General features: G+C 38.8%; 1 protein-coding gene across 1 annotated transcript in view; it reads left to right on the top strand.

Annotated features, from left to right (window-relative positions):
* The window catches only part of LOC115416793 (tenascin-X-like), a 56808-nt gene extending 32336 nt beyond the window's left edge, over positions 1 to 24472 (top strand). The window contains 12 exon segments of the mRNA XM_030130673.1: positions 11846 to 11968; positions 12920 to 13063; positions 14370 to 14489; positions 16466 to 16612; positions 17218 to 17354; positions 17437 to 17569; positions 19168 to 19319; positions 19399 to 19495; positions 22739 to 22822; positions 22825 to 22893; positions 23838 to 24001; positions 24261 to 24472. Coding sequence (XP_029986533.1) covers positions 11846 to 11968; positions 12920 to 13063; positions 14370 to 14489; positions 16466 to 16612; positions 17218 to 17354; positions 17437 to 17569; positions 19168 to 19319; positions 19399 to 19495; positions 22739 to 22822; positions 22825 to 22893; positions 23838 to 24001; positions 24261 to 24350 — 1460 coding nt within the window. The 3' untranslated portion in view covers positions 24351 to 24472.
* Positions 24473 to 24680: the final 208 nt, after the last annotated feature.

Raw genomic sequence — 24680 nt, 5'->3', positions numbered from 1 at the left:
TCTGCCGTGATATTTTCTTTTCTGCAGAGACGTTGAAGAATTCAGCCGTTCGTAACCTGTGACTGTGTTCAACATTAACTGAATTTATTCACTTTTCCCTTTTGCAGGTTCTTCAAAAACCAGTTCTTTTCTCTTTCCACGGCAAGGTTTTGAGCCACGACGGGAGGAAGAAGCAGAAGTTAAATGAGGAAAATACATGTGAAGTGAAAACAGAGCAGTAAAAATGGATGTGAAACGAGAAGTGATCGAGTGGTTCGGTTTCAAATAGTCGTTTTCTGAAGAAAATGGTGAAAACAAATGGATATTTCATAATTTTTCTCATTCATAATGTTCTTAGGAAACCGGATATAAGAGCAGAAATGTGAACAGCTAACTTAACAACTCATCCACTCATTCATTTTATTACCCCCACCGGCCGATTGACCATGAGCTACCGTGAAGGCGCCAAGGTTATTATCATTAATGAAAACTAACGAAATGACGAAAACTAGAATTGAAAAAACATTTTTGTTAACTGAAATAAATAAAACTATAATTAAAAGAAAAAAAAAACAACATAACTGAGACTGCATTGTGTGCTTACAAAACGAACTAATTCGGACAAAAATTATGGATAAAATTCCCTTCGTTTTCGTTTTTGTCAATGTTGGATTGATACGAAAATCATTTATTTCGCTCGAGCAATTTTCTGTGCTGTCTCCATACGACACTTTGTGCTCCGTCACTTGTGTTCACTTGTGGTTTCCAGTCGTCTTCTGGTCCCCACTCTACCTGGAAACATGGAGACTAAAGCAGCAGAGTCCTGTCTGGGATTGATTTGAATATGACGACAGAGAAGAAGAGAAAAGAGACCACTGAACTAAAATTAATACTAAAACTAAGCATTTAGAAAAAAATGAAAACTACTAAAAATAGGACCAATGGTCCTGTATCTTAGCGGCCAAATGAAAAGCTTAGGTAAATGTATCCAGATCCATTTATCCTCACCCAGTTCTGTGTATTTATTCTATTACAGAAATAGTCCATGTTTTGCTCATATTCCAATCAGATCTGTACAAAATTCAAATTCACACTTGATATCATTGATACTGATTCAATCCACTTCCTATCTGTTATAATGGAAAAATTTTTCAAAGTTGCACCAAATCCAGAATCAGATCCGGATCCAAATAATTTCAATCCCTTGTGTTGACATCCTCATACAGAAGCTGTATACCAAGTCTGAAGTCAATCAGAACTGGAGTTTCAGAGAAAAAGACGATTGAAATGTTTTCCCCATAAGAGCCCATGTGAAATTTTCCATCAGTTCCAGATCCAGAAGAAGATCCTGATCCCCATGTGGACATTATGTTTGGGTCATCTCCCCATCAGGGCTGGACTGGAGACATTTACACTGGAGATCATTTAGATTTACTGAGTTACTGCATCCATCCACTTCCTATCTCTGATAATGGGGACATTTTTCAAAGTGGCACCAAATCCAGAATCAGATCTGGATCCAAATAATTTCACTAACTTTTGTTGAAATCATCATAAAGAAGCTGTATACCAAGTTTGAAGTCAATCGGAATTGTACAGTAGTTTCGGAGAAGAAGACGATTGACAGTTGTGTAATGGACAACAGACGCTGATGCAGGACGACAATAGTTTACGGCCTGTCGGCTGGTAAGATAAAAACTAGCAGTAGAACGGAGGTGCAATTATAACAAATAAATACATAAATGAAATAGTTTTGACTGGAGTTTTGACATCAGGCAGAAGTAAATACCTGTAAATATGTGGATAAATGGATGTATTCATTGTCGAATCACTTGATATTTTAGGGTATTTCACATCCACATTTACTGCTTCATTTTTCAGTTGACGAGCGTTTTCATCAGCTCCACTTTTTCCAGTTAATGTCTGTTTCTTCCACACTTCACATCCTGTAAAGTGTTGGATCTGATGAACATTAACCCTGTTTTTCTTCCCTCGTTAGACCTGGTCTGCTGTGGATTCAGACATGATGACCCTAACACTGAGCCTGTTTACATGAACACACCGATCGTTTTCAGATTATTAATGATCATATAAACAGTATAATCTGATACAGGGTTTATACAGGTCATTGACAAGCATTAGAAGTCATTCAATAGATTTGGTGAAAATTTAGGACTTGAATGACATTAAAAAGCATTAAAGCCAATGTCCAGAGGCATTCAAAAATTAAATACTCTACTGTAGATGGAAAAAAGCATTGTTATTCACAATTTTTTTGATTATATAAACATTTAATAATTTTGATTGGTAGTATAGTGTGATGATTGACAGGTGGAACCCTTTAATTTGCTTTTGTTTACACTGGAAAAATCTAAATCTGACCGAGTGTATTTGTCTCATTTCTAGTCCAAATATCTCATCACGCTTAAAATCAGACAGAATCACCTAAAGAGGAACTTTTCAGTGAGATATAAGGACTGATTTATAGACAATAGGTCTGTAAAATCTGATTTCAAGAAATTTGACCAAGATCATTTTCACTTGTTCCATTGGTAGATTTTTTTGCTTGAATTAAGCAAAAAAAATCTTGCATCAACCAAAAAATATGTTGAATTAAGCAAAAACATCTTGAATTAAGCAAAACAAATCTTGAATTAAGCAAAAATATCTTGAAGTAAGCACAAAAATCTTGAATTAAGCAAAAATATCTTGAAGTTAGCAAAAAAATCTCCAATTAAGCAAAAAATTCTTGAATTAAGCAAAAATATCTTGAAGTAAGCACATAAATCTTGAATTAAGCAAAACAAATCTTGAATTAAGCAAAACTATATTGAATTAAGCTAAAAAAAATCTTGAATTAAGCAAAAAAAGTCTTGAATTAAGAAAAAAATCTTGAATTAAGCAAAAAAAATTCTTAAATTAAGCAAAAATATCTTGAATAAAGCAAAAAATATCTTGAATTAAGCAAAAATATCCTGAAGTAAGCAAAAAATTGAATTAAACAAAAGTATCCTCAATTAAGCAAAAAAAAAAAAAAAAACTTCAATTAAGCAAAAAAAAAGGAAAAAGTGAAAATTATCTTGGTAAGATTTCTTGAAATCAGATTTTCCAGATCTATTGTCTAAAAAATATAAGATTGGTAAGATTTAGATTTTTTCCAGTGTAACAGGAAGTGTCATTCTACCGTCACTATGTACGAACTCTGGAAGAAATCCAATAATGGACGAAAACGTCCAAACCAGGGTTTACTGCTTTATCAATCCTCGTCAGATCTCCTTATTATAATTATCTGATTATTATATTTATCTGATTATTAGAATTATCAGATCATTAGAATTATCAGATTATTAGAATTATCGGATAATTAGAATTATCGGATTACTCCCAGTTATTGGACTTTTACGGTCATGTAAACAGGCTCATTGATTCCAAACACTCACTTCATTCATTTCTTCAGGCGACTCTTTACCAACCGTGCACGTCACGGCTGAACCAGATGTTGGCATCAGAAACCGAGGCTCAGAGTCATCACCTGAGGAGGGAAACCCACCAGTGGAGGGAGGGGACGGGAGGGGGGCGGCCGCCGTGATTGGACGACCTAAACCCGCAACGAGCGGCGGCGATGGCGCCAGGCCCAACCTCAGTGAAAGGCCCGCATTGTCCCGGAGGCCGACTGTACCCGGCTCGTTCCGCTTCAACACAAGCAGAGTTGTGTCTGGAGGGAGAAAAGTTGGCTCGGGCCCTTTGAGAAAGGCACCGATAGTACCCAAAAAACCAAAACCAGGTGTCTCCGTCCCAGCGGACAGCGCAGAGCCCAGTGTGGACGCTTCAAACACTGACAGGACCCATGAAAAAAACGCAGCTGTAATATTTGGGTCAGATTCAGGAACAAACAGGCAAAGTAGCTCCGAGGAGGAACCAACTGCGGAATCCAAAGAGCAACCAGATGTTGGCAGGGGAAGCGACACTGATCCGACGTCTTCAGAGCCAATCGGAGCCGGTGAAAGCCACAAGACGACATGTATGAACAAAATTAAAGTGACACACATCAGATTACCCCATAAGGACAGAGGCGGCGGCTGCAAAGAGGACGGAACGGTGCTGGTCGGAAAGAAAACAGGTTCACACAGAGGTTCAGGAGATGAGACTCTGGAAAACCAGGATCCCAAACTGTCGTCAACGGAGACGGGACTCGAAACCGCAGACTCGGATCCTTTACATAAGCTCCTGGAGAACACTTTCAAAAGTATGAACATCACAACGTTTTCCGTCCACCCTGTCCAAACCGTCCAACCTGTCGGTGGACGCAGACCGGGTGACCAAGCAGATCTTAGGCGGAATGACGCCTTCGGACACCTCGTCATCAAGTGTTCCCTCATCACCTTTATCAATATCCTTCTTCTCTGTACAGTCATCTTCAGAGACAACACCTGAATCACTGTCAACGCCAGGATCATCATCTTCAGACTCGTCATCAGCTGATTCTTCTTCGTCATCCTTACCTGTACCATGGACAACACCAGGATCATCGTCACCTTCAGACATGTCAGTACCAGAAGCTCCTTCGTCATCGTTATCTGTACAACCAGCTTCACGAAAAACAGCAGGATCATCATCATCATCATCATCATCATCACCTGAAGCTCCTTCACTGTCGTCCAGATCTGAACAATCATCTTCACGGACTATAGCAGGATTGGGATCTTCGTCACCTTCTGACACCTCATCCTCAGCTAACTCCTCATCATCTATATCAGCAGCACATTCGTCAACATCTTTGCCAGCTTCTTCATCATCATCATCATCATCATCGCTCCCAGGATCATCTTCTCCCACCTCGGAAAACTCTGACACAGTTGGAAGCTACGAACCACACATGATAAAACCATGAGGACCACTGACGTAGCACCCGCTTGAAGATCGAAAAGCACCGCCACCAAAGGAAGGTGGGGCACCTTTTTTCCGTCGCACACTTCCAAGAGGTGGACTTGTCCGCCGTCCACTCCCAAACCTGGGGTTCTTTCAAAACAAAACCCATCAAAACTTTAGAGTTCCTCACCGTTCCCCATCTTCTTTAAACCTCCCTCCCAGAAAAGAGCAAGAGATGAGGCCCACGTCACCAAATGAGTTATCATCTTCATCAACTTCTTCAACTGAGGGAAATGCAGGTCTGAGGAGTTCAAGTGGAAACAATGATGGTGCAACAACACCTGGTTCCTCTGGAGTTGACCAAAACCAGAAAACAATGCTTACAGAAAGAGGGCGACTCCTAATTCGTCGTCCAGTTCCTCAGAACGGTGGATACTTACGTCAACTTCCTCCAAAAGTGGGAGCTTTTCTCAACCAAACTCGTCCAAACTCACGGGTGTTGGTGCATCCTGCTTCACCCATAATTCCTGAAACTGAAACACAGGATGTTAAGTCTTCCAATGAGGCCCCAGCTTCTTCATCACCTCCTACTGACAGTCAATCACATCCGGTCGAAGCTACGGGTCCGGTTGGAGACAAAACTGACGATAGAACCTCGATTCTAATGTCTGCTGAATCAAATCAGACTAGAGCCAATGGAGGTCCTCTCTTCCGTCGTCCAAATTCTAAAGTTGGTTTTCCACGTCGTCCACACCCCTATGCTGGATCTTTCCTAAACCGAACCCGTGTAAACATGAGACCTCCCGTACGTGAGCCTTTTCCAACCAGAAAACTAAACATGACCAGTGGCATCGATGTCAGGAGGCCAACCAGCCAGTCAGGCAAGGATGTCAACATGGATGTTATTGAAGATACAACTTCAGGAGACGTCCACAGACCTGCACAGGAAGTCCAAATTAGGTCAGGAGAAGATGACAACATAGGGTTAAAGATAAATTCTAGGATAGACGGTCATGAAAGAACCATCAGAACACAAGCTAACCAATTAGAAGATGGAGTTAAAGGAGAATCCAGTCAAACAAAAACAGGGACGAAGAATCTTTTGTCACAGAACCTCATTCTGAAGCCACAATCCATGAACTGAACATCAACAGTGACATTAGAAACCCAGAAGGACCAAATATAAACCCAGATAGACCAAGTACTAATTGTAGACAGAACAAATATAGATCCAGATGAATCCATTACATCTCCACACAGACCAAGGACAAATCCAGAAAGATCAAGTATTGATCTACACAGACCAAATATCGACCCAGAGAGGCCAAGTAGTAATGTAGATCCGACCAGGGGTAAATCCAGATGGATCCGTTACATCTCCAGACAGAAGTGTGAACCCAAACAGGTCAATTATCAGACATAGTCCTACCTATACTGGAGCCAGACCATCAAAACCAGTCAAACCCCCAAAGAGGAGAACACCAGCACAAAGTCACACCCAGATGAAGAACAACACTGACAGAGTCCAGGCGGGAGGTGATAGAGTTGATTCTACTTCAGAAAGGGAGTTGGACAGTAAAAGTATACGGACAAGGATCAGAGATTCCAAACCTCTGACGGAATCCGATGTTTCAAGGAAACCGTTGGACAATGTGGCCGTGACGAACCGGACGTCTGATGGATTTACAGTGGTATGGGACGCACCAGAGGGGAAGTACAAGAACTTTGTTGTAACCGGGAAACAAAACAGAAAAGATGAAGATCCAAAGGTGAAGAAAGGGGAAGAAGATCAGGAGGAAGACGATGAAGGTGACAAGAACGAGCATCATCCGACTGAAGAGACAGAAAATATAATCCCTGAAAACGGACGGATCCAAAGTACGACCATAAAACCTCCAACAGAAAGTGACAAACCCATCAGAGAAGTTCTTCCAGGTTCGGCTCGCTTCTACCAGTTTGAGAACCTGCTCCCTAAGACCGATTACACGGTGACTTTACTGGGGAAGGGTCCCGGCCTTCTGTCCAGGCTGCACAAGCTGGTCATCAGCACAGGTACAAGCCATTGTAACAGCAGACCACCATCAGCCTCTGCTGTACAATGCTGCAACGTTACTGTCCATGTTGTAAACCCTCTGCAGAGCACTTTCCTTCTGGCCTTGCACCTTCAGTCCATTCACAGAACAACATCTGGTGCTGAATTCATTTCAGTGTTGACTAATCGTTGTTTGTGTTGGTATGACTGCAAATGTCGGCGTCTTCTTTTAATCCTTTTCCATGTTCATGTCAAGAGCTCAGATGTTGCTCTTGAAAACTGTAAGCTCAAGGTTTACAGTTCCTGATGTCGTATTATGTTTGTTTGGCAACGTAACAAGTCGTGCTTTTGGTTTTCGTGATGTTGACCAGCTATTTACAATGTTGTGTTTGTGAACTAATACATCATCTCCCACTGATACATGAAATACCACAGGAATTAGCACGATGGAATAAACACTCAGACCGTTAAGCAGTGCCACAATTTGACTATTAGGATTTTGGCCAATAACATGCAGACCAGTTTATGTTTATAGGTTTTTTGTTTTGTTTTTGTTTTTTGTTTTTTTTTTTGTAATCTGTATATTAGCATTTGCATCCACAGCATTTTGGCTAATTTAGTTCAGAAAAAACAACAAAAAAACAACAATGCAATGCATACAACCAAACAATCAAACAAAAACATAAAAAAGTGAAACTAAACCAGAAAAATAGAAAACATAACCAAACAAATTAAAGATAATTTAATGTAGAGCTGAAAATAAATTATTTACTTATTACTTATTAAATCTTAACTATTGTATCCTTCAAAAATTGCCCTACGTACCATTTTTTTTAAATATCAAAAATGAGCTCCACATTCTTAAATCCACACTGGCCTCATTCCATAGTTTAACTCCAACAACAGATATACATCTGCTTTTAGTCTGTTTTCTAGCTTTTTGTACGACAAATTTACAGACATCTTGCAAATCATATTTAGACTCATGTGTTGAGAAGAAGCTTTGTACACAGACAGGGGTCACTTTAATTTGGCTTTATACATTATTTGCATTATTTTATAATAAACCAAATCATTAAATTTCATAATATGGGATTTCATAAATAATATCTTGAATTAAGCAAAAAAATCTTGAATTAAGCAAAAAAAAATCTTGAATTAAGCCAAAATATCTGGAATTAAGCAAAAATATCTTCAATTCAGCAAAAATATCTTCAATTCAGCAAAAAAATCTTGAATTAAGCTAAAATATCTTGAATTAAGCAATAAATGTCTTGAATTCAGCAAAAACTATCTTGAATTAAGCAAAACTATCTTGAATTAAGCAAAAGAAAATCTTGAATTAAGCCAAAATATCTTGAATTAAGACAAAAAAACCAAAACAAAATCTGCCAGTGGAACAAGCGAAAATTATCTTGGTAAGATTTCTTGAAATCAGATTTTCCAGATCTGTGGTCTAAAAATCAGTTCTTATAACATGTTCAACACTTCATTAGTGTGTTCACAGAAACCAGCCTTATGAATATACGTGTTTATGTCCTGGTTTAGGTTTGGTTCATAGGTTTGGGTTAAAACCAGATCATGTTCTCAGTAGAAACTACTCAGTTGTCTCCACCTCCACCTGAAGGTACATGTGATGTTAGAACTACAGGACCCGCTGGCTCCTGTAAAACTCATACAACCACTAGAATGTCACTAAAGCACAGTTTAAACTCAAGGTGGTTTTTTTGCAGAAACCTGAGAACATGATGAAGTACTTGTGTCACTTCCACCGTTAACTCCCATCATTCACTGCTGCTGTGATCTTCTCTCATTCAGGATAAACTAACATCACCGTCTTCTCTGACGCCTTCACCCCCCACCCCCCCCCCCCCCCAGATGGTAAAGACCACGCTGGTCGTCTCCTGCATCTCCACATTCCACTTCCATTTGGAGATTTCACTATTAATCCCATCGCTGGGTGTTTTGTTTTTTAATTGTTGATGATATGAAGGCGTGTTTCAGAAACGTGACTCCCATCCTTCCACACTTCTGATGCGTTTCTTCACCTCCAGCTCTTCAGACTCGTTGAATTCACATCTGTTTGTTTGCGTTCACCTTTTAACCCTTTCATGCCTAGTGTTCACTCCAGTGTTCATCTGTTCTCCAGCTGTCCTCTTGCATATCATGGGTTTGGTTGTTTTAGGTTTCATATCAGCCAACACAGTGGACGCTTGTGCATCGTCACATACACTGACACCTACTGGACAGTCATGGGAAGTGCATGTATTTATTTTATTTTATTTTTACTCATACCAAGATGGCTGACAGGAAGTCATAAATGCTGAACATCCCATAAATATCTTGTAAATCCTTCTATATCAGGACGCCCCTGAAGGTAGAAAAAATATGCAGCATCAAGTAACATCTAAGGATTAATATCATTGGTCAAAATTACACAGACTTATTTAACATTGGAAGAAATTTGCAATTAATCCCATGTCGACTACAGTAAATGTGACTCCATGCATCAGTAGTTGATTTTCCATTGACCCTCAAATTGCACGAATATAACTTGCGCATAAAAATTTGCCTAATGGAAAAACTATTTCACCCAAAGTCTTGTTTTTCAATTAAAAGTTTTTGCGCTGGGAAGAGGTGGTTTTTCAGGCGCAACACAATTGGTATATCACATAAAACTGCAATGGAAAGAAAATTTTCCGCAACTAGAGTCACGTGAATAAAAGAAATGGCGGATATTGATTGATGGACGTTACAACAAGCGAAGAAGAAGAGTTTTAAAATTAACATGTGTCGGAATGTGTGGACACACCAGGAAACTAAGTCATTTTTTAATTTAGTATAAGATAGAGGGGTAATATAGAATAATAATGAGTATATCTGTAAATCAACACCATATTTACATTCGTCACCATGTTTATGGAATGACTGTTAATTTTTAATTATTTTACTCAATTTTTGTTGGTTTTGTTCATTTTTCATTATTTTATAAAATTTTGGTTCGGTTTTGTTGATTTTTTTTTCATTATTTTACTAAGTTTTTTGTTTGGTTTTGTTCATTTTTTCATTATTTTACTCAATTTTTGTTCGGTTTTGTTCATGTTTTCATTATTTTACTCAAGTTTTGTTCGGTTTGTTCATTTTTTTTTATTATTTTGTAAAATTTTGTTCGGTTTGTTCATTTTTTTTCATTATTTTATTAAATTTTGTTCGTTTTTGTTGATTTTTTTTTTTTTTTTTTTTTAACCCAATTTTTTGTTTGGTTTTGTCATTTTTTAGTATTTTACTCAATTTTTGTTCGGTTTGTTCATTTTTTTTATTATTTTACTCAGTTTTGTTTTGTTATTTTTTTTAGTGTTTTATAAAAGTCTTGTTCGGTTTTGTTCATTTTTTTATTATTTACTCAATTTTTGTTTTGTTTTGTTATTTTTTTTAGTATTTTATAAAAGTATTGTTCGGTTTTGTTCATTTTTTTATTATTTTACTCAATTTTTTGTTTGGTTTTGTTCATTTTTATTATTTTACTCAATTTTTGTTTGGTTTTGTTCATTTTTTAGTATCTTACTCATTTTGTTCGGTTTTGTTCCTTTTTTTAATTATTTTACTCAATTTTTGTTTTGTTTTGTTATTTTTTTAGTATTTTATAAAAGTATTGTTCGGTTTTGGTCATTTTTTTAATTATTTTTTCTCAATTTTTTGTTTGGTTTGTTCATTTTTTTATTATTTCACTCAATTTTGTTGGTTTTGTTCATTTTTTCATTATTTATAACATTTTGGTTCGGTTTTGTTTAATTTTAGAATTTAGGTCGGAGGGATAGAGGGGTAATGAACATTCTAGATTCAAAAACAACAGTGAAATGTGAGCATTTTCCAGGACCTAGAGGGCGTTACGACAGAAATATGAGTATAGCTGTAAAACAACCTGATATTTATGTTCATTGACATGTTTATGGGAATGACTTCTTTTGTCATCCACCAGAAATAAAGAAACTAATCACCGCATTTGTGATTTAATGGAAAACTGACATTACGCACTTCTGTTTTTCGACATTTAGTAAATATCGGTAAAGTTTTGCGCAGATGTCCAATGGAAAAGCAACTAGTGTCTGTATTTACGCTGTATTCATCCCATTACTTTTCCTTTATTTTTCTGGATAAACCTGATCTGAACCAACAGGTTGAGTGGAATTAACTGTTGTTGTTTTTTTTTTTTAAGTTTTCTTTTCATATTATCTCCGTAAAGTAACAGCTAGTATTAGAATATGTTTAAAATGTGAGAAAACATCAGATTAGCAGCTTTAAAAATGTTTTTATTTCATAGTTTTCACACAGTTTCAACATTTCTTATTTTGATTCATTTAAACCTAAAGTTAAACTCATGGTGTCCAGCTGAGTGGACATTCCATGAAAAATAGATTCATTAAAAAAATTAATTGCATTATTTTTTTTTTTCAGGCTTAAAGATTGGAATAAAAACACTCAGGAAAAAAAAAATCTTGACTATGGTTCTTCTAATTCATGCATGAAAGGGTTAATAATCCTTCCTGCCACGCTTTGTTTGCAGGTTTTCTTAAATCCACCACTCGTCTCCTTTTTGCTGCTGTCCAGGATCCATGGCCTGTGTTTCAGTGTGACCCTGTTCATGTCTGTATATGAGTTGTATACTGTATATATGTTTGCATTGTACATATATACACAGAAAAACCATCACAGCACTAATAGCAGACGTCTGGATGAATAAATAATCATGTACACACTGTGTCTGTAGCAGAACGTCCACCATAACCTTCAGATTTGTTTAACTCCTTTGTGATCACTGTTCTCTGTTGCTGTTTTCTTTCCTCAGACTGTTTGTTATAAATTCCTCTTTCTCTTTGTTGTTTTCCAAACTTTGGTGTTCTCTGTACCGTCTTTTAGTCGGTCAGGGCTTTTGTTATAATGTTTAATATCCTGTCTGTCGTCCAGGCCCGGAACCTCCGTCCAACATCGTCTTCAGTCAAGTGACAGAAAACTCTGTGACGGTGTCGTGGACCAAACCAAGAGTCCTGTCAGTGGTTTTAAAGTCACCTACACCCCACTCAGAGGACGGTGAGGAAACACCATCTGGGCTTCATTAGCAGTTGTAGCATACGGACTTTATGTGTTTAGCTGTTGTACGTTCTGTTGTCCATTCAGTGCAAGTATCTGAGGAGAACCTGGACAGCCTCTCTTCAAATTTAACACAAACATTTGCAAAAAACCCGTTAGATTTTAGTGGTAGAAGGACAAACAGACTGACACTATTTTAGCCGCTTTGCAGGGGTTTAAATGAGCGGTGCCAAAACCATGGGCCTGTGGGCCAAAATTGGCCACCAAAGGGTCCAGTCCCCCCCACCAAAGGGTCCAGTCCCCCCCACCAAAGGGTCCAATCCACCCACCAAAGGGTCCAGTCCCCCCCACCAAAGGGTCCAATCCCACCCACCAAAGGGTCCAGTCCCCCCCACCAAAGGGTCCAATCCCCTCCACCAAAGGGTCCAATCCCACCCACCAAAGGGTCCAGCCCCCCCCACCAAAGGGTCCAATCCCCTCCACCAAAGGGTCCATTCCCCCCTCCAAAGGGTCCAACCCCACCCACCAAAGGGTCCAGTCCCACCCGCCAAAGAGTCCAGTCCCCCCCACCAAAGGGTCCAACCCCACCCACCAAAGGGTCCAGTCCCACCCCGCCAAAGGGTCCAGTCCCCCCCACCAAAGGGTCCAACCCCACCCACCAAAGGGTCCAGTCCCACCCGCCAAAGGGTCCAACCCCACCCGCCAAAGGGTCCAATCCCACCTACGAAAGAGTCCAGTCCCACCCACCAAGAGTCCCAAAGGGTCCAACCCCACCCACCAAAGGGATTTGAACCACATCACATCCAGAAGCAGCATCCTCTAGACCTGATAGAACCACATGGGTCAGGGTTACTGTGCTGAGTCTTAGTCCAGGTCTACACTGAGTCCTGGTTGGTGTTGAATGTTTGTTTGTTTGTTCATTTGTTTGTTTGTTTGTTTGTTTGTGTTCAGGTGAACCGGTGTCGGTGTCTCTGGACTCTAAGGACTCCTCCGTCAGCCTATCACAGCTCTCCCCCGGTTCGTCTTATGAGGTCAGCATCCTGTCCATCCTCGGATTGGACGAGAGCGACCCCATCAAAGACCTGGTCATGACCCGTGAGTGGACCACGTCTCTGCTTTCACCTCCTGTCGGTTTGGTTTTTATTTCCTCAAAAGCACAAAGAATGAATTGTGTTTTTACACTGGATTGGATTTTTCAGTTTCTCTGCGTGAATCCACGTGTTTTTGGCTTCGTCCTTTTATTATTTAATCAAAACTGGAACAAGTTAATAACTGTTAGCAATTGTGTAATGCAGAAATTTGGCATCAACAATGTAGGTCAAGAAAAAGTTGCTGTTTTATCGTTCAATTTGTTGATTATTTTGTTCAGTTTGTTTCAATTTGTTGATCATTTTGTTTTGTTGATTTTTTTTGTTCATTTTTCTTTAATTTGTTGATTATTTTGTTTGGTTTGTTGATTATTTTGTTAGTTTTTCTTGACTTTGTTGATTATTTTGTTAGTTTTTCTTCAATTATTTGATTATTTTGTTAATTTTTCTTCAATTTGTTGATTATTTTGTAATTTTTTTTCAATTTCTTAATTATTTTGTTTCTTTTTCTTCAATTTATTGATTATTTGGTTTGGTTTGTTGATTATTTTCTTAATTTTTCTCAATTTCTTGATTATTTTGTTTCATTTTCTTCAATTTGTTGATTATTTGGTTTGGTTTGTTGATAATTTCTTTTTGTTTTCTTTAATTTGTGTATTTTGTTTTGTTTTGTTGATTTTCTGGTTCATTTTTCTTTTATCTCTTGATTATTTTGTTAATTTTTCTTTAATTTATTGATTATTTAGTTTGGCTTGTTGATTATTTTGTGCATTTTTCATCAATTTGTTGATTATTTTACCAGTTTTTCTTCAATTTTTGATTATTTTATTCATTTTCCTTCAACCTGATTATTTAATTTCAACAGTTTTCATCATCACTCTGATGTCTCATTGTTTAAAAGAACATGTTTCAGACTCTGTATCTGTATTATTTTTCTTCTGCACTACCAGCCACGCTTCAAAACAGCAACTTCGTAACAGATTCGATTGTCTAAAGCAGAAACCTGGCGTTAACATGAGAGACGATGGAGAAAAAGTTTCAGTTCTTCTGCCCCAACTCCAACCCTACATGTGTTTGTTCTGCATAAACGTCCAGAACCACATGACTGCTGATGTGTGTAGCAGGTGCTGGGTTTGGACCGGCTCTGGACATACTTTAAGTGTCCTCAGAGGAGTCTCATCCTGGGTTGGATTCAGGTCTCTGTGTTGTTTCAAAACTGTTCCTGGAACTGTTGACAAACCCGACGCAGACAGAACAAACCCTCACTGTTATTCTGTAGATTCATGGGTTTTCAAACCTGCTTCTCCTCCCAGTCCCGGACCCTCCCACGGATCTTCGTGCCATAAACGTCTCCGACACCAAGGCCTTACTGTTGTGGCGTCCGGCCCTGGCCACCGTCGATAAATACGCCATCGTCTACGGTTCAGGAACAGGTGAGAATCCTACGTCAGTGTCGCATTTTTACATCTCCAGAGGCTCCAGAACTCACCTCGACTGTACAAAAAACTAGTCCCAGTGTCCCTGTACGTCAGCGTCATGTTCTGTGTGGATCAGAACCAGCTGAATGTGTGAGGTTCTCTGGTTCTGTTCTGTGTTCCAGTCCTGGTTCTGTTCTGTGTTCCAGTCCTGGTTCTGTTCTATGTTCCAGTCCTGGTTCTGTTCTGTGTTCCAGTCCTGGTTCTGTTCTATGTTCCAGTCCTGGTTCTGTTCTGTGTTCCAGTCCTGGTTCTGTTCTGTGTTCAAGTCCTGGTTCTGTTCTATGTTCCAGTCCTGGTTCTGTTCTGTGTTCCAGTCCTGGTTCTGTTCTATGTTCCAGTCCTGGTTCTGTTCTGTGTTCAAGTCCTGGTTCTGTTCTATGTTCCAGTCCTGGTTCTGTTCTGTGTTCCAGTCCTGGTTCTGTTCTATGTTCCAGTCCTGGTTCTGTTCTGTGTTCAAGTCCTGGTTCTGTTCTATGTTCCAGTCCTGGTTCTGTTCTGTGTTCAAGTCCTGGTTCTGTTCTATGTTCCAGTCCTGGTTCTGTTCTGTGTTCCAGTCCTGGTTCTGTTCTGTGTTCAAGTCCTGGTTCTGTTCTGTGTTCCAGTCCTGGTTCTGTTCTGTGTTCCAGTCCTGGTTCTGTTTCTATGTTCCAGTCCTGTGTTCCAGTCCTGTTCTATGTTCCAGTCCTGTGGTTCTGAATGCAGATCAATCTAACTATAGAAGTGGGTGGGACTTTCACTGGAAGAGAACTTAACTCATCCAATCCCAGTCCATATATGACTTCTATCAGTGACCAATAGGAACTAGACTGATATCTGGAACCATTTCCATGTTATAACTGCAAAAATCTAAAACTGACCAAGTGTAGTTTTCTCATTTCTAGTCCAAATATCTCATCACACTTAAACTCAGAATCACCTAAAGAGGAACTTTTCAGTCAGATAGAACTGATTTATAGACAATAGATCTGGAAAATGTGATTTCAACAAATCTGAACAAGATAATTTTCACTTGTTCCATTAACAGATTTTTTTTTTCCTTAATTCAAGATTTTTTTTTTTTGCTTAATTCAAGAATTTTTTTTTTTTTTTGCTTACTTCAAGATATTTATGCAAAATTCAAGATTTTCTTTTGCTTATTTCAAGATTTTTTTTTTTGCTTAATTAGAGATATTTTGCTTAATTCAAGATTTTTTTGCTTAATTTTAAGATATTTTTTCTTAATTCAAGATTTTTTTTCTTAATTCAAGATTTCGTTCTTATATCTCACTGAAAATTTCCTCTTTAGGTGATTATGTCTAATTTTAAGTCTGATGTGATATTTGGACTAGAAATGAGAAAAATACACTTGGTCAGATTTAGATTTTTTTCCATTTGAACCATCAAAATATGGAACATTAGAAGGAAAGGAACATTTTTAATATTTGGAAAAATTCGTCAAAAATTCAAAAATGAAATTTTGTCAAAACTGAGAACAGACTTTGTAGACATTGTCCCAAAGAGGATACAGATAAAATTTGAAGGGAATCCGACCTGTAGTTTTGCAGAAGAAGATCTGGACATTAGTAACGTGGAGTTTGACCCTTCAAGGTCACTCAAGGTCAAAGGTCACAAACCCTAATGAAAGGCCATATGAGACTTCTATCAGTGAACTATAGGAACTGTACTGATATCTGGAACCTCTGACATGTTATAAACCATCAAAATATGGAACACTAGAAGGAAAGGCACATTTTTAATATTTCAAAAATTTCTCAAACTTGTGAACAGACTTTGCAGACCTTGGTGTCTACAAAGTGAGTTCATAATCCTGTGTCCTCAGACTTCACAGCTGATGGGTTTAACAGAAGTGTGTGAACTGTGGGCTCTGTGCCTTTAAAGCAGAGTGAATCCAGGCGTCCAGGCGCTGATGGTTTGTGCTGTTGTGTGTTCAGGTTCAGAGCTGAGGATCACCGTGTCTGGAAACGCAGCAGAGCAGCAGCTGAGCGGACTGGAACCGTCCACCACCTACAGCGTGACCATCAGCAGCGTCCTGGGGGCTTTGGAGAGTTCAGCGTCCAGCAGCAGCTTCACCACCAGCGGTCAGAACGCAGACAGACCTGCACGCATCACTTAGAACAAACACAGGACACATGGGTTTCATCTGTAGGTTTATTCACCTTTAGGCCTGAAAAAAAAAGAAACAATGCAGTTGAATTCTTTAATGAACCTATTTTTCCTGTAGTTCCATAAATGTGCACTCAGCTGGAACCAGGAGTTAAACTGGGGTTCAGAAGATGGAGAAAACTGAGAGAAAACTGTGAAATAAAACAGGTTTATGCTGACAATCTGATGTTTGGTCACATTTTAACATATTATATGAACAAAATATACCAAAAAAATAGAATAGAATAGAATAGAATAGAATAGAATAGAATAGAATAGAATCAATATTGTCACTGTTACATGAACCATGAATATTTGTTTAGTAGCAGATTCTTAAAATTCAAAAAAGAAAAATGATATAAAAATTTCACTGTCTCATATATATTTCTTCTCCTCCTCCTTCTTTTTTTCTTCTTTTTCTTCATCTTCTTTTTCTTCATCTTCATCTTTTTCTTCTCCTCCTCCTCCTTCTTCTTTTTCTTCTTCTTCTTCATCTTCTTCTTCTTCATCTTCTTCTTCTTCTTCTTCTTCTTCTTCTCAGGTGGTGGTAGAGAAGGACCCCGTGACCTCCAGGCCACCAACGTGACGCCTCGCACGGCGCTGTTGTCATGGAAACCACCATCAACGCCCTTCAGGAGCTACAGGCTGACGTACCAGACGGAGGGAGAAGAGGTGAAGGTGAGGATACCACCGTACAGGACTCAGATCTACGCTACGATCTATGATGTACAATGTACAACCTCCTGGTTCTGGTCCACAGGAAGTGAGCGTCGACTCCACGGTGACGGAGTTCAGTCTGTCCAGACTTCATCCTGGATCTGTGTACCGAGTTCAGCTGGAGGTGGTGGGAGGAGGACGCTCCAGGGAGCCCGTCTCCACTGAGTTCACCACCGGTAACAGCCCCTGTTAACACATGAACATGAACCCATATGCCGCGTTTCCACTACGTGGAACCGGCTCAACTGGACTCTGGTACCAGGTCCTCCGACCATGGTGTAGTTTTACAGACTGTCATCATGTGGATTAACCTACAGCTATATTTACTGTCAACTTCCATATCTGTTTTTTGTAAAACGGTGGGTCACAGAGACGACTCTGACCAATCAGTGCTCTGCAGTAGGGTTGGGAATCTTAGTTGTAAGGCCGATATGATACGCAACTCGATACAGTATCTCCGATCTGAAATATTAAAGATATGTGTATGGCATCTCACGATGCGATGCGAAACAATTCACACCCAAATCACGATACAGAGCAATTAAGCACATTCTGATTGAACACATTCATTCTGGTAAAAAAAATATACAGTACAATTCAATGAGCTTGATTATTTATTTATCAAATAAAACCATGACTTTGTACAAAGTGTCTTTAGTTCAGTTTCAGAACACATGCCTCACATTCAGTCAGCTGAAAAAGTTAGGATTTTGTTTCCACAGTCGTTTCTCTGTTTGTTTCTAACTCAACTTCTTGCTCCCTCGCTGAATCCATTTGTAATGTAATGTGTTTGTAATGAAGGTAAAACAGAAAAGGGTTCTGTCACTTTAAGAGACACCTGCGCAAGGTATTCTGGGATGTGCTGTTAGATATGTATGACACTGTTTAAGGAAGTATCTGTGGTATGTACTGCAGTATTCAGTACAGCTGACATAGTAGAAGTACACATGTGTTCTCCTTCTGTGTCACATTCACATACACACAGTACAGGATTCATCTGCACATGCTCAGTCCATCCACGCAGCTCAGACTGTTAGCGTACAGTGTACACATGCACGAATCCACAGCACACGTTAACGTGAGTCTGAAGGAAAGACAAACTTTACCAAAACTTTACCAAATAAATAGTAACACAAGTAAAAATATATTCTATTGAACGAATCGAATTTTATCAATACAAACATTCAACAACCGATGCATAGCGATATCATTCCGAACTTTTCATTCACTCTCAGCCTCTCTACCGGTGCACTGGGATCGTGCACACGTGTTGGTGTATTGATGCGTATCGGATAATCTTCCCATCCCTAGTCTGCAGTGTTTACACGTCACCTTTTAGTTTCTGGTCCCCAGTCCTGGAACCTCAGCGGAGGTGACACCAAAAACTAGGACCAGGTACCAGATTCCAGGTCCTTTTTTTTAGTGGAAACGCAAAAAGGTCGAGTCGAGTTGAGTCGATACCATGTAGTGGAAACACAGCATTAGATGCATACGTGGGTCCAGATGACCCCTGAGCTGGATCTAGTGTAAAATGACCCACATTCATTTACAACAGAGTCACATCTGAACCTCTGACTCCTTCACTCATTAAATGTTGACATTGTTCCATTGCTGTTCTGTTCTATATATTATATCCTACATACACTTTGGTTTTCAAAATTTCAAAATATTTTCAAAGACATTTTAAATCTTGAGCTCAAACTGCTCTGGGTTGAACCATTCGGACGCTCTGATAACTTCTTCTCTGTTCTTCGTCCTTCCTCCTCTTCCTCAGGGACCCTGCGCTTCCCCTTCCCCTCCGACTGTTCCCAGGAGCTGCTCAACGGCATCAGGACGTCCGGCGTCGTCGACATCTTCCCTCAGGGCAAACGTGGCGGAGTGATGACGGTCTACTGTGACATGGACACGGACGGCGGAGGATGGACGGTAACGGACGCTTCTGTGGGGGCGGGTTTGACCTCTGACCTGAGGCGTGGTTCATCTCAGGTGTGTTTCCTGTTCACAGGTTTTCCAGAGGAGGAAGGACGGCTCGGTGGATTTCTTCAGAGGATGGAACGACTACGTCAGAGGGTTCGGCGATCCCAGCGGAGAGTTCTGGCTCGGTGAGAAATGTTGTTCAGGAGTGGCTTTTCCATCGGACATCTGCACAAAACTTCACTCATATTTACAAAATGTGGAAAAAACAAAAGTGCATAATGTGGGTTTTTCCATGAAATCACAAATGCGATGATTTGTTTATTTATTATCACAAGATGACACGAGAAGTTATTCCATAAACATGGAGACAAATATGAATATGGTGTTTATTTACAGACATATTCATATTATTATTATTATTATTATTATTATTATTATTATTATCATTTATTACCCCTCTATCCTGTACTAAATTAGAAAATGATTGGGTTTCCTGTGTTTGTCTATTACCACAGACTAGTCAAATGTTAGCATTTGTACCAGAGCCAATCACAGATACTGTTCCATGAACTCATTCTCCTCTTGTTTCCACAGTACTGTGCTCATATATGGAGTGTACTTCAGTTCATACTGTTGTGTACTTTTACTACTACAGTACTGTGGCAACTGATGGAAGAAACCACTGATTACCTCCGCCGAGGAGGTTATGTTTTTGTCAGGGTTTGTTTGTTTGTTTGTTGGTAAGTTAGCAAGAGAACTCAAAAAGTTATGGACGGATTTTCATGAAATTTTCAGGAAATGCTGATACTGGCACAAGGAAGAAATGATTACATTTTGGTGGTGATTGGGGGGGGGGGGTGCAGATCTGCCTTGGAGGAGGTCTGTGCTCTCCGAGTGCTTTTCTAGTTAGTGATCATCTATAGTATAGAATAGGATTTGCTGTTCTAAATACTCTATATGTTGTTTTATGGTGTTCTGGAGGCTGGAGAAGGTGGGCGGAGCTACATGTTCGACGCAAGTAGTGTACCATGTGACTCCAGTTCAGTGTCAGTTCAGTGTATTCAGTGCTGTGGTCCTGAATTCTACACTCTGAACTTTGTCCCAGTGACTGATTTATATCATTATAACCATGTCAGACTGAACACCCCCCAGTCCCATACGTTATCAGCTGAGCTCAAATTCCTGCTGTGTCATATTCTGACCTATTCACTGTCTGATTTAAAGCTGCAACCAATTAATCGACTTAAAGTGATCCAAAAAAATCCTTCAACCACAGTTCTCCTGAATCAAAGCTTCATTTCCTTCATTTCTCGGCTGTTAAACATTGGTTCCACTGTTGTGTTTCACACGGACGCTTATTGTGACGCACAAAGAAGCTGCAGTTCAGGAAAACTGCAATAGAATATTTTCCTTCAATCAATTTGAGTTGATTAATGGAATTGTGAATTTTTGCATTGGCTTAAAGCACCTAATCGATTAATCGGTTGCAGCTCTAATCTGATGGCGTTGGTACTTTTTCAGGAAGTCAGTTTCCAGTCTGGACGTGATGTACTGAGGGCGCTGATTGGCTCTGTGGTAACAGACAAACTGATATGTCCTACCACCGTACTGTGTCAGTAGCCGCTTCATAAATACAGATCCTCAGTGTCATAGTGGTTTAGAATCTGCAGAAACACCACTTTCCTGTTTTGGGTCTAAATCTGAAAACATTCTGAAATGATAAGGTTGTAAATGTGCATAAATCAGAAGTCAGTTAAAGGGGAAAATGAGGATTGGATTATTTAGTCCGATTATTATTACATAGTGTTTCTTCATAATCGGAGGTTTTATCATATTTTTGTGTATTTTCTCATAAAGCACTGATCAGTTGTGACATTTTTACTGAATGTGGTCGACACTAACGGCTGAAACACGCCAAGTTTGACTGTTTCAGAAGGAAACCCTCTGTTATTATGTGACACTTCCTTTAAGGATTTACTGCAGATCCACATGCACCAAGCGTCTCTGGATAAAAACTAGAATCTCACCATAAAACATCTGCATTTTCAGACTCAAAAAACCCAAATGTGAAGTGATTCACTGAGGTTTTTCTGCCAAAAAACAGGAACTGAAGCTAAAACGAAACAGCAGATTCTCACAAAACTACAGTAACTTTCAGGCCTCGAAAATAAAAACGATAAAGATCAGGTTTGTTTGGTTTGTCACCGAGTCAACCTGAACCAACACCAAGCTGAGGATTCTGGGAAAAAACAGGGAAAAGCTGAAAAGAGCCTGTGAGCAAGGCATTAAACCTGTGGAACCTGCACAGAATCTGGGTTTAAGGTTCATTTTAGCTGTTTTTAGGTGGATTTTAGATGTTTTTATCAGTTAAATTATTATTTTATTATATGAGTGTTAATGTTCTTTAAGCTTTTCATGTATGAATGATCAGACCTGTAGTCTGGATTTGTCTCCTCAGTGTTTTTATAACTCTGTAGGCCTGAACTGAAAACCTGCTCTGCTGGGTTAACAGAGTAAAATATGCAAATGAATCAAAGAAAAACAGAAGTGGAAGATAAAATATTCAAAACAATCCGAAAATGAATCTAGAAAATTAACAAATATGAAGATAAGTAGACATGTTTTCTCCACTCACCTACTGTTTTATTCACATATTCTGCAACTTTAGTGAAGCTAAGACCAAAAATGAACAAAATTATTATGAAAAAGCATAAAACTCAACAAAGTAATCATGAAAATGAACAAAAATGAACAAAATTATCATGAATATGAATAAAAACTAACAAAGTTATCATGAAAAAGCATTAAAAACTCAACAATATAATCATGAAAATTAATAAAATGAACAAAATTATTTTGAAAAAGCATAAAAACTCAACAAAATAATCATGAAAATTAATAAAAATGAACAAAATTAGCATAAAAATGAACAAAAATGAACAAATATGAAAACAATTAGATATGTTTTCTCCACTCATTTACTATTTTAGTCATAGATTCCACTAGTTTAGTGCAGCTAAGACCAAAAATGAACAAACGTATTGTGAAAAAGAACCAAAACTCAAATAATCATGAAAATTAATAAAATTAACAAATATGAAGATAATTAACATGTTTTCTTCACTTACCTATTATTTAATTCATATATTCCACTAGTTTAGTGAAGCTATGACCAAAAATGAACAAAATGATCATGAAAATGAACCAAAGAAATGAATATAAGAACAAAAATGGTTTAATGGTTTTATTTATAAGAATCTTAAAAAGGTGAATTTAAGAACGTGTACAAATCCAGGAAATCACCTTAAAAACTAATTCAGACTAAAGTGAAAATGAAAACCTGAATAAACCTGATCCGTTCTGTTCTGATTCTGGTTCTGGTTCTGGTTCTGGTCCTGGTCCTGGTTCTGGTTCTGGTCCTGGTCCAGGTCTAGACGGGCTCCATAACCTGACCCGGATGACCCCCATGACCCTGAGAGTCGACCTGCGAGACGGAGACGACGCAGCCTTCGCCAATACTCCACGTTCGAGGTGGCCAAGAGGAACTACCGCCTGACAGTGGGCGGGTACAGCGGCACGGCAGGTGGGATCATGGGAAATGGAGTCTGTGTCCATGAGCTCATGTACAGTCACAGTAAAACTCAGAGCACTGCCCGACCTCTGCACTTCTCAGATCATTCATGTACTCATTATTTGACTCAGTTTTGTTCAGTTCTTCTTTTTTTTTTCAATGTAGTTTGGTTTTTTTGGTAATTTTTACAATATTTTATTACATTTCTCTTCAGTTTTGTCCATTTTTTTTTATTATTTTACTTCATTTTTGCTCAGTTTGGTTAATTTTTTCATTATTTTACTATGGTTTTCTTAAGTTTTCTTTCTCTTTCATTATTTAATACATTTTTGTTCGTTTTTCTTCATTTCTACAGTACTATACTCGATTTTGTTTGGTTTTGTTCATTTTTCATTATTTTACTCAATTTTTATTCAGTTTTGTTCAGTATTTTACTCAATTTTTGTTTGGTTTTGTTCATTTTTTAAAATTATTTTATCACAGTTTTGTTTAGTTTTGTTCAATTTTTCATTATTTTACTTAAATTTTTGTTTGGTTTTGTTCATTTTAAACTTATTTATTACATTTTGTTTGGTTTTGTCATTTTTAAACTTATTTTATTACATTTTTGTTTAGTTTTGTTCATTTTTTCATATTTTACTAAATTTTTGTTTGGTTTCATTATTTTACTCAGTTTTTGTTCAGTTTTGTTAATTTTTTCATTATTTTATTACATTTTTGTCCAGTTTTGTTCCTTTTTTGCATTATTTTCCTCAGGTTTTGTTCAGTTTTGTTCATTTTTTCATTATTTGTTAAATTTTTGTTCAGTTTTGCTCATTTTTTCTTTATTTTACTCAGTTTCGTTCTTTTTTCCTTCATTTCTTCATTCTTTTCTTCCGTTTATTCATGTAAATGACTCTTCGTTTATGCTGAAGTCGACCGTCCTTCACGTCTCCTCTCGATGCCCCTCCCCTCAGGTGACTCCCTCAGTTACCATAACAACCGTATCTTCACCACCAAAGACCGGGACCCTGCGTCGTTCATCACCCGCTGTGCCATGTCCTACAGGGGGGGCTGGTGTACAAGAACTGCCACGACAGCCAACCTCAACGGCCTATACGGCATCGACCTCAAACACCAGGTACGTCACCACCGGCAACGGCAACGCACACCCACCCTGAACCAGGACCAGGACCTCAACCAGGATCTGAACCAGGACCAGAACCAGGACCAGAACCAGGACCTGAAGGTCACCTGAGGTCACCTGGTCCATAAGGGACACGTCTATGGTCCTGCTCTTGGTCATGGTTCTGGTTCTGGTTCTGGTCCTGGTCCTGGTCCTGGTCCTGGTTCTGGTCCTGGTTCTGGTCTTGGTTCACTCTGACCCGTTTGTGTTTCAGGGTCTGATCTGGACTTCGTGGAAGGGGAAGGAGGTGTCGGTCCAGTTCACCGAGATGAAGATGAGACCCACAGCCTTCAGACTAGGATGAACTACACACTCAACACACACACTAATACACACACACTAATACACACTAATACACATGGACACACACAAATACACACAGACTCACAAATACACACAGACTCACAAACAAATACACACACACAAACAAATACACACACAAATACACACAAACACACAAACAAATACACATACAAACAAATACACAAACAATACACACAGACACACAAACAATACACACAGAGTCACAAACACATAGATACACAAACAGACGAAGACACAGATACACAAACAAATTCACGACACACAAACCCACTTGAGCTCCACCCACCCGTAGCTCCGCCAACCTGTTGTA

The sequence above is a fragment of the Sphaeramia orbicularis genome, unplaced genomic scaffold (genome assembly GCF_902148855.1).
Source record: "Sphaeramia orbicularis unplaced genomic scaffold, fSphaOr1.1, whole genome shotgun sequence".
Taxonomy (NCBI): Eukaryota; Metazoa; Chordata; class Actinopteri; order Kurtiformes; family Apogonidae; genus Sphaeramia; species Sphaeramia orbicularis.
This window is presented reverse-complemented; position numbering and strand designations above follow the sequence as displayed.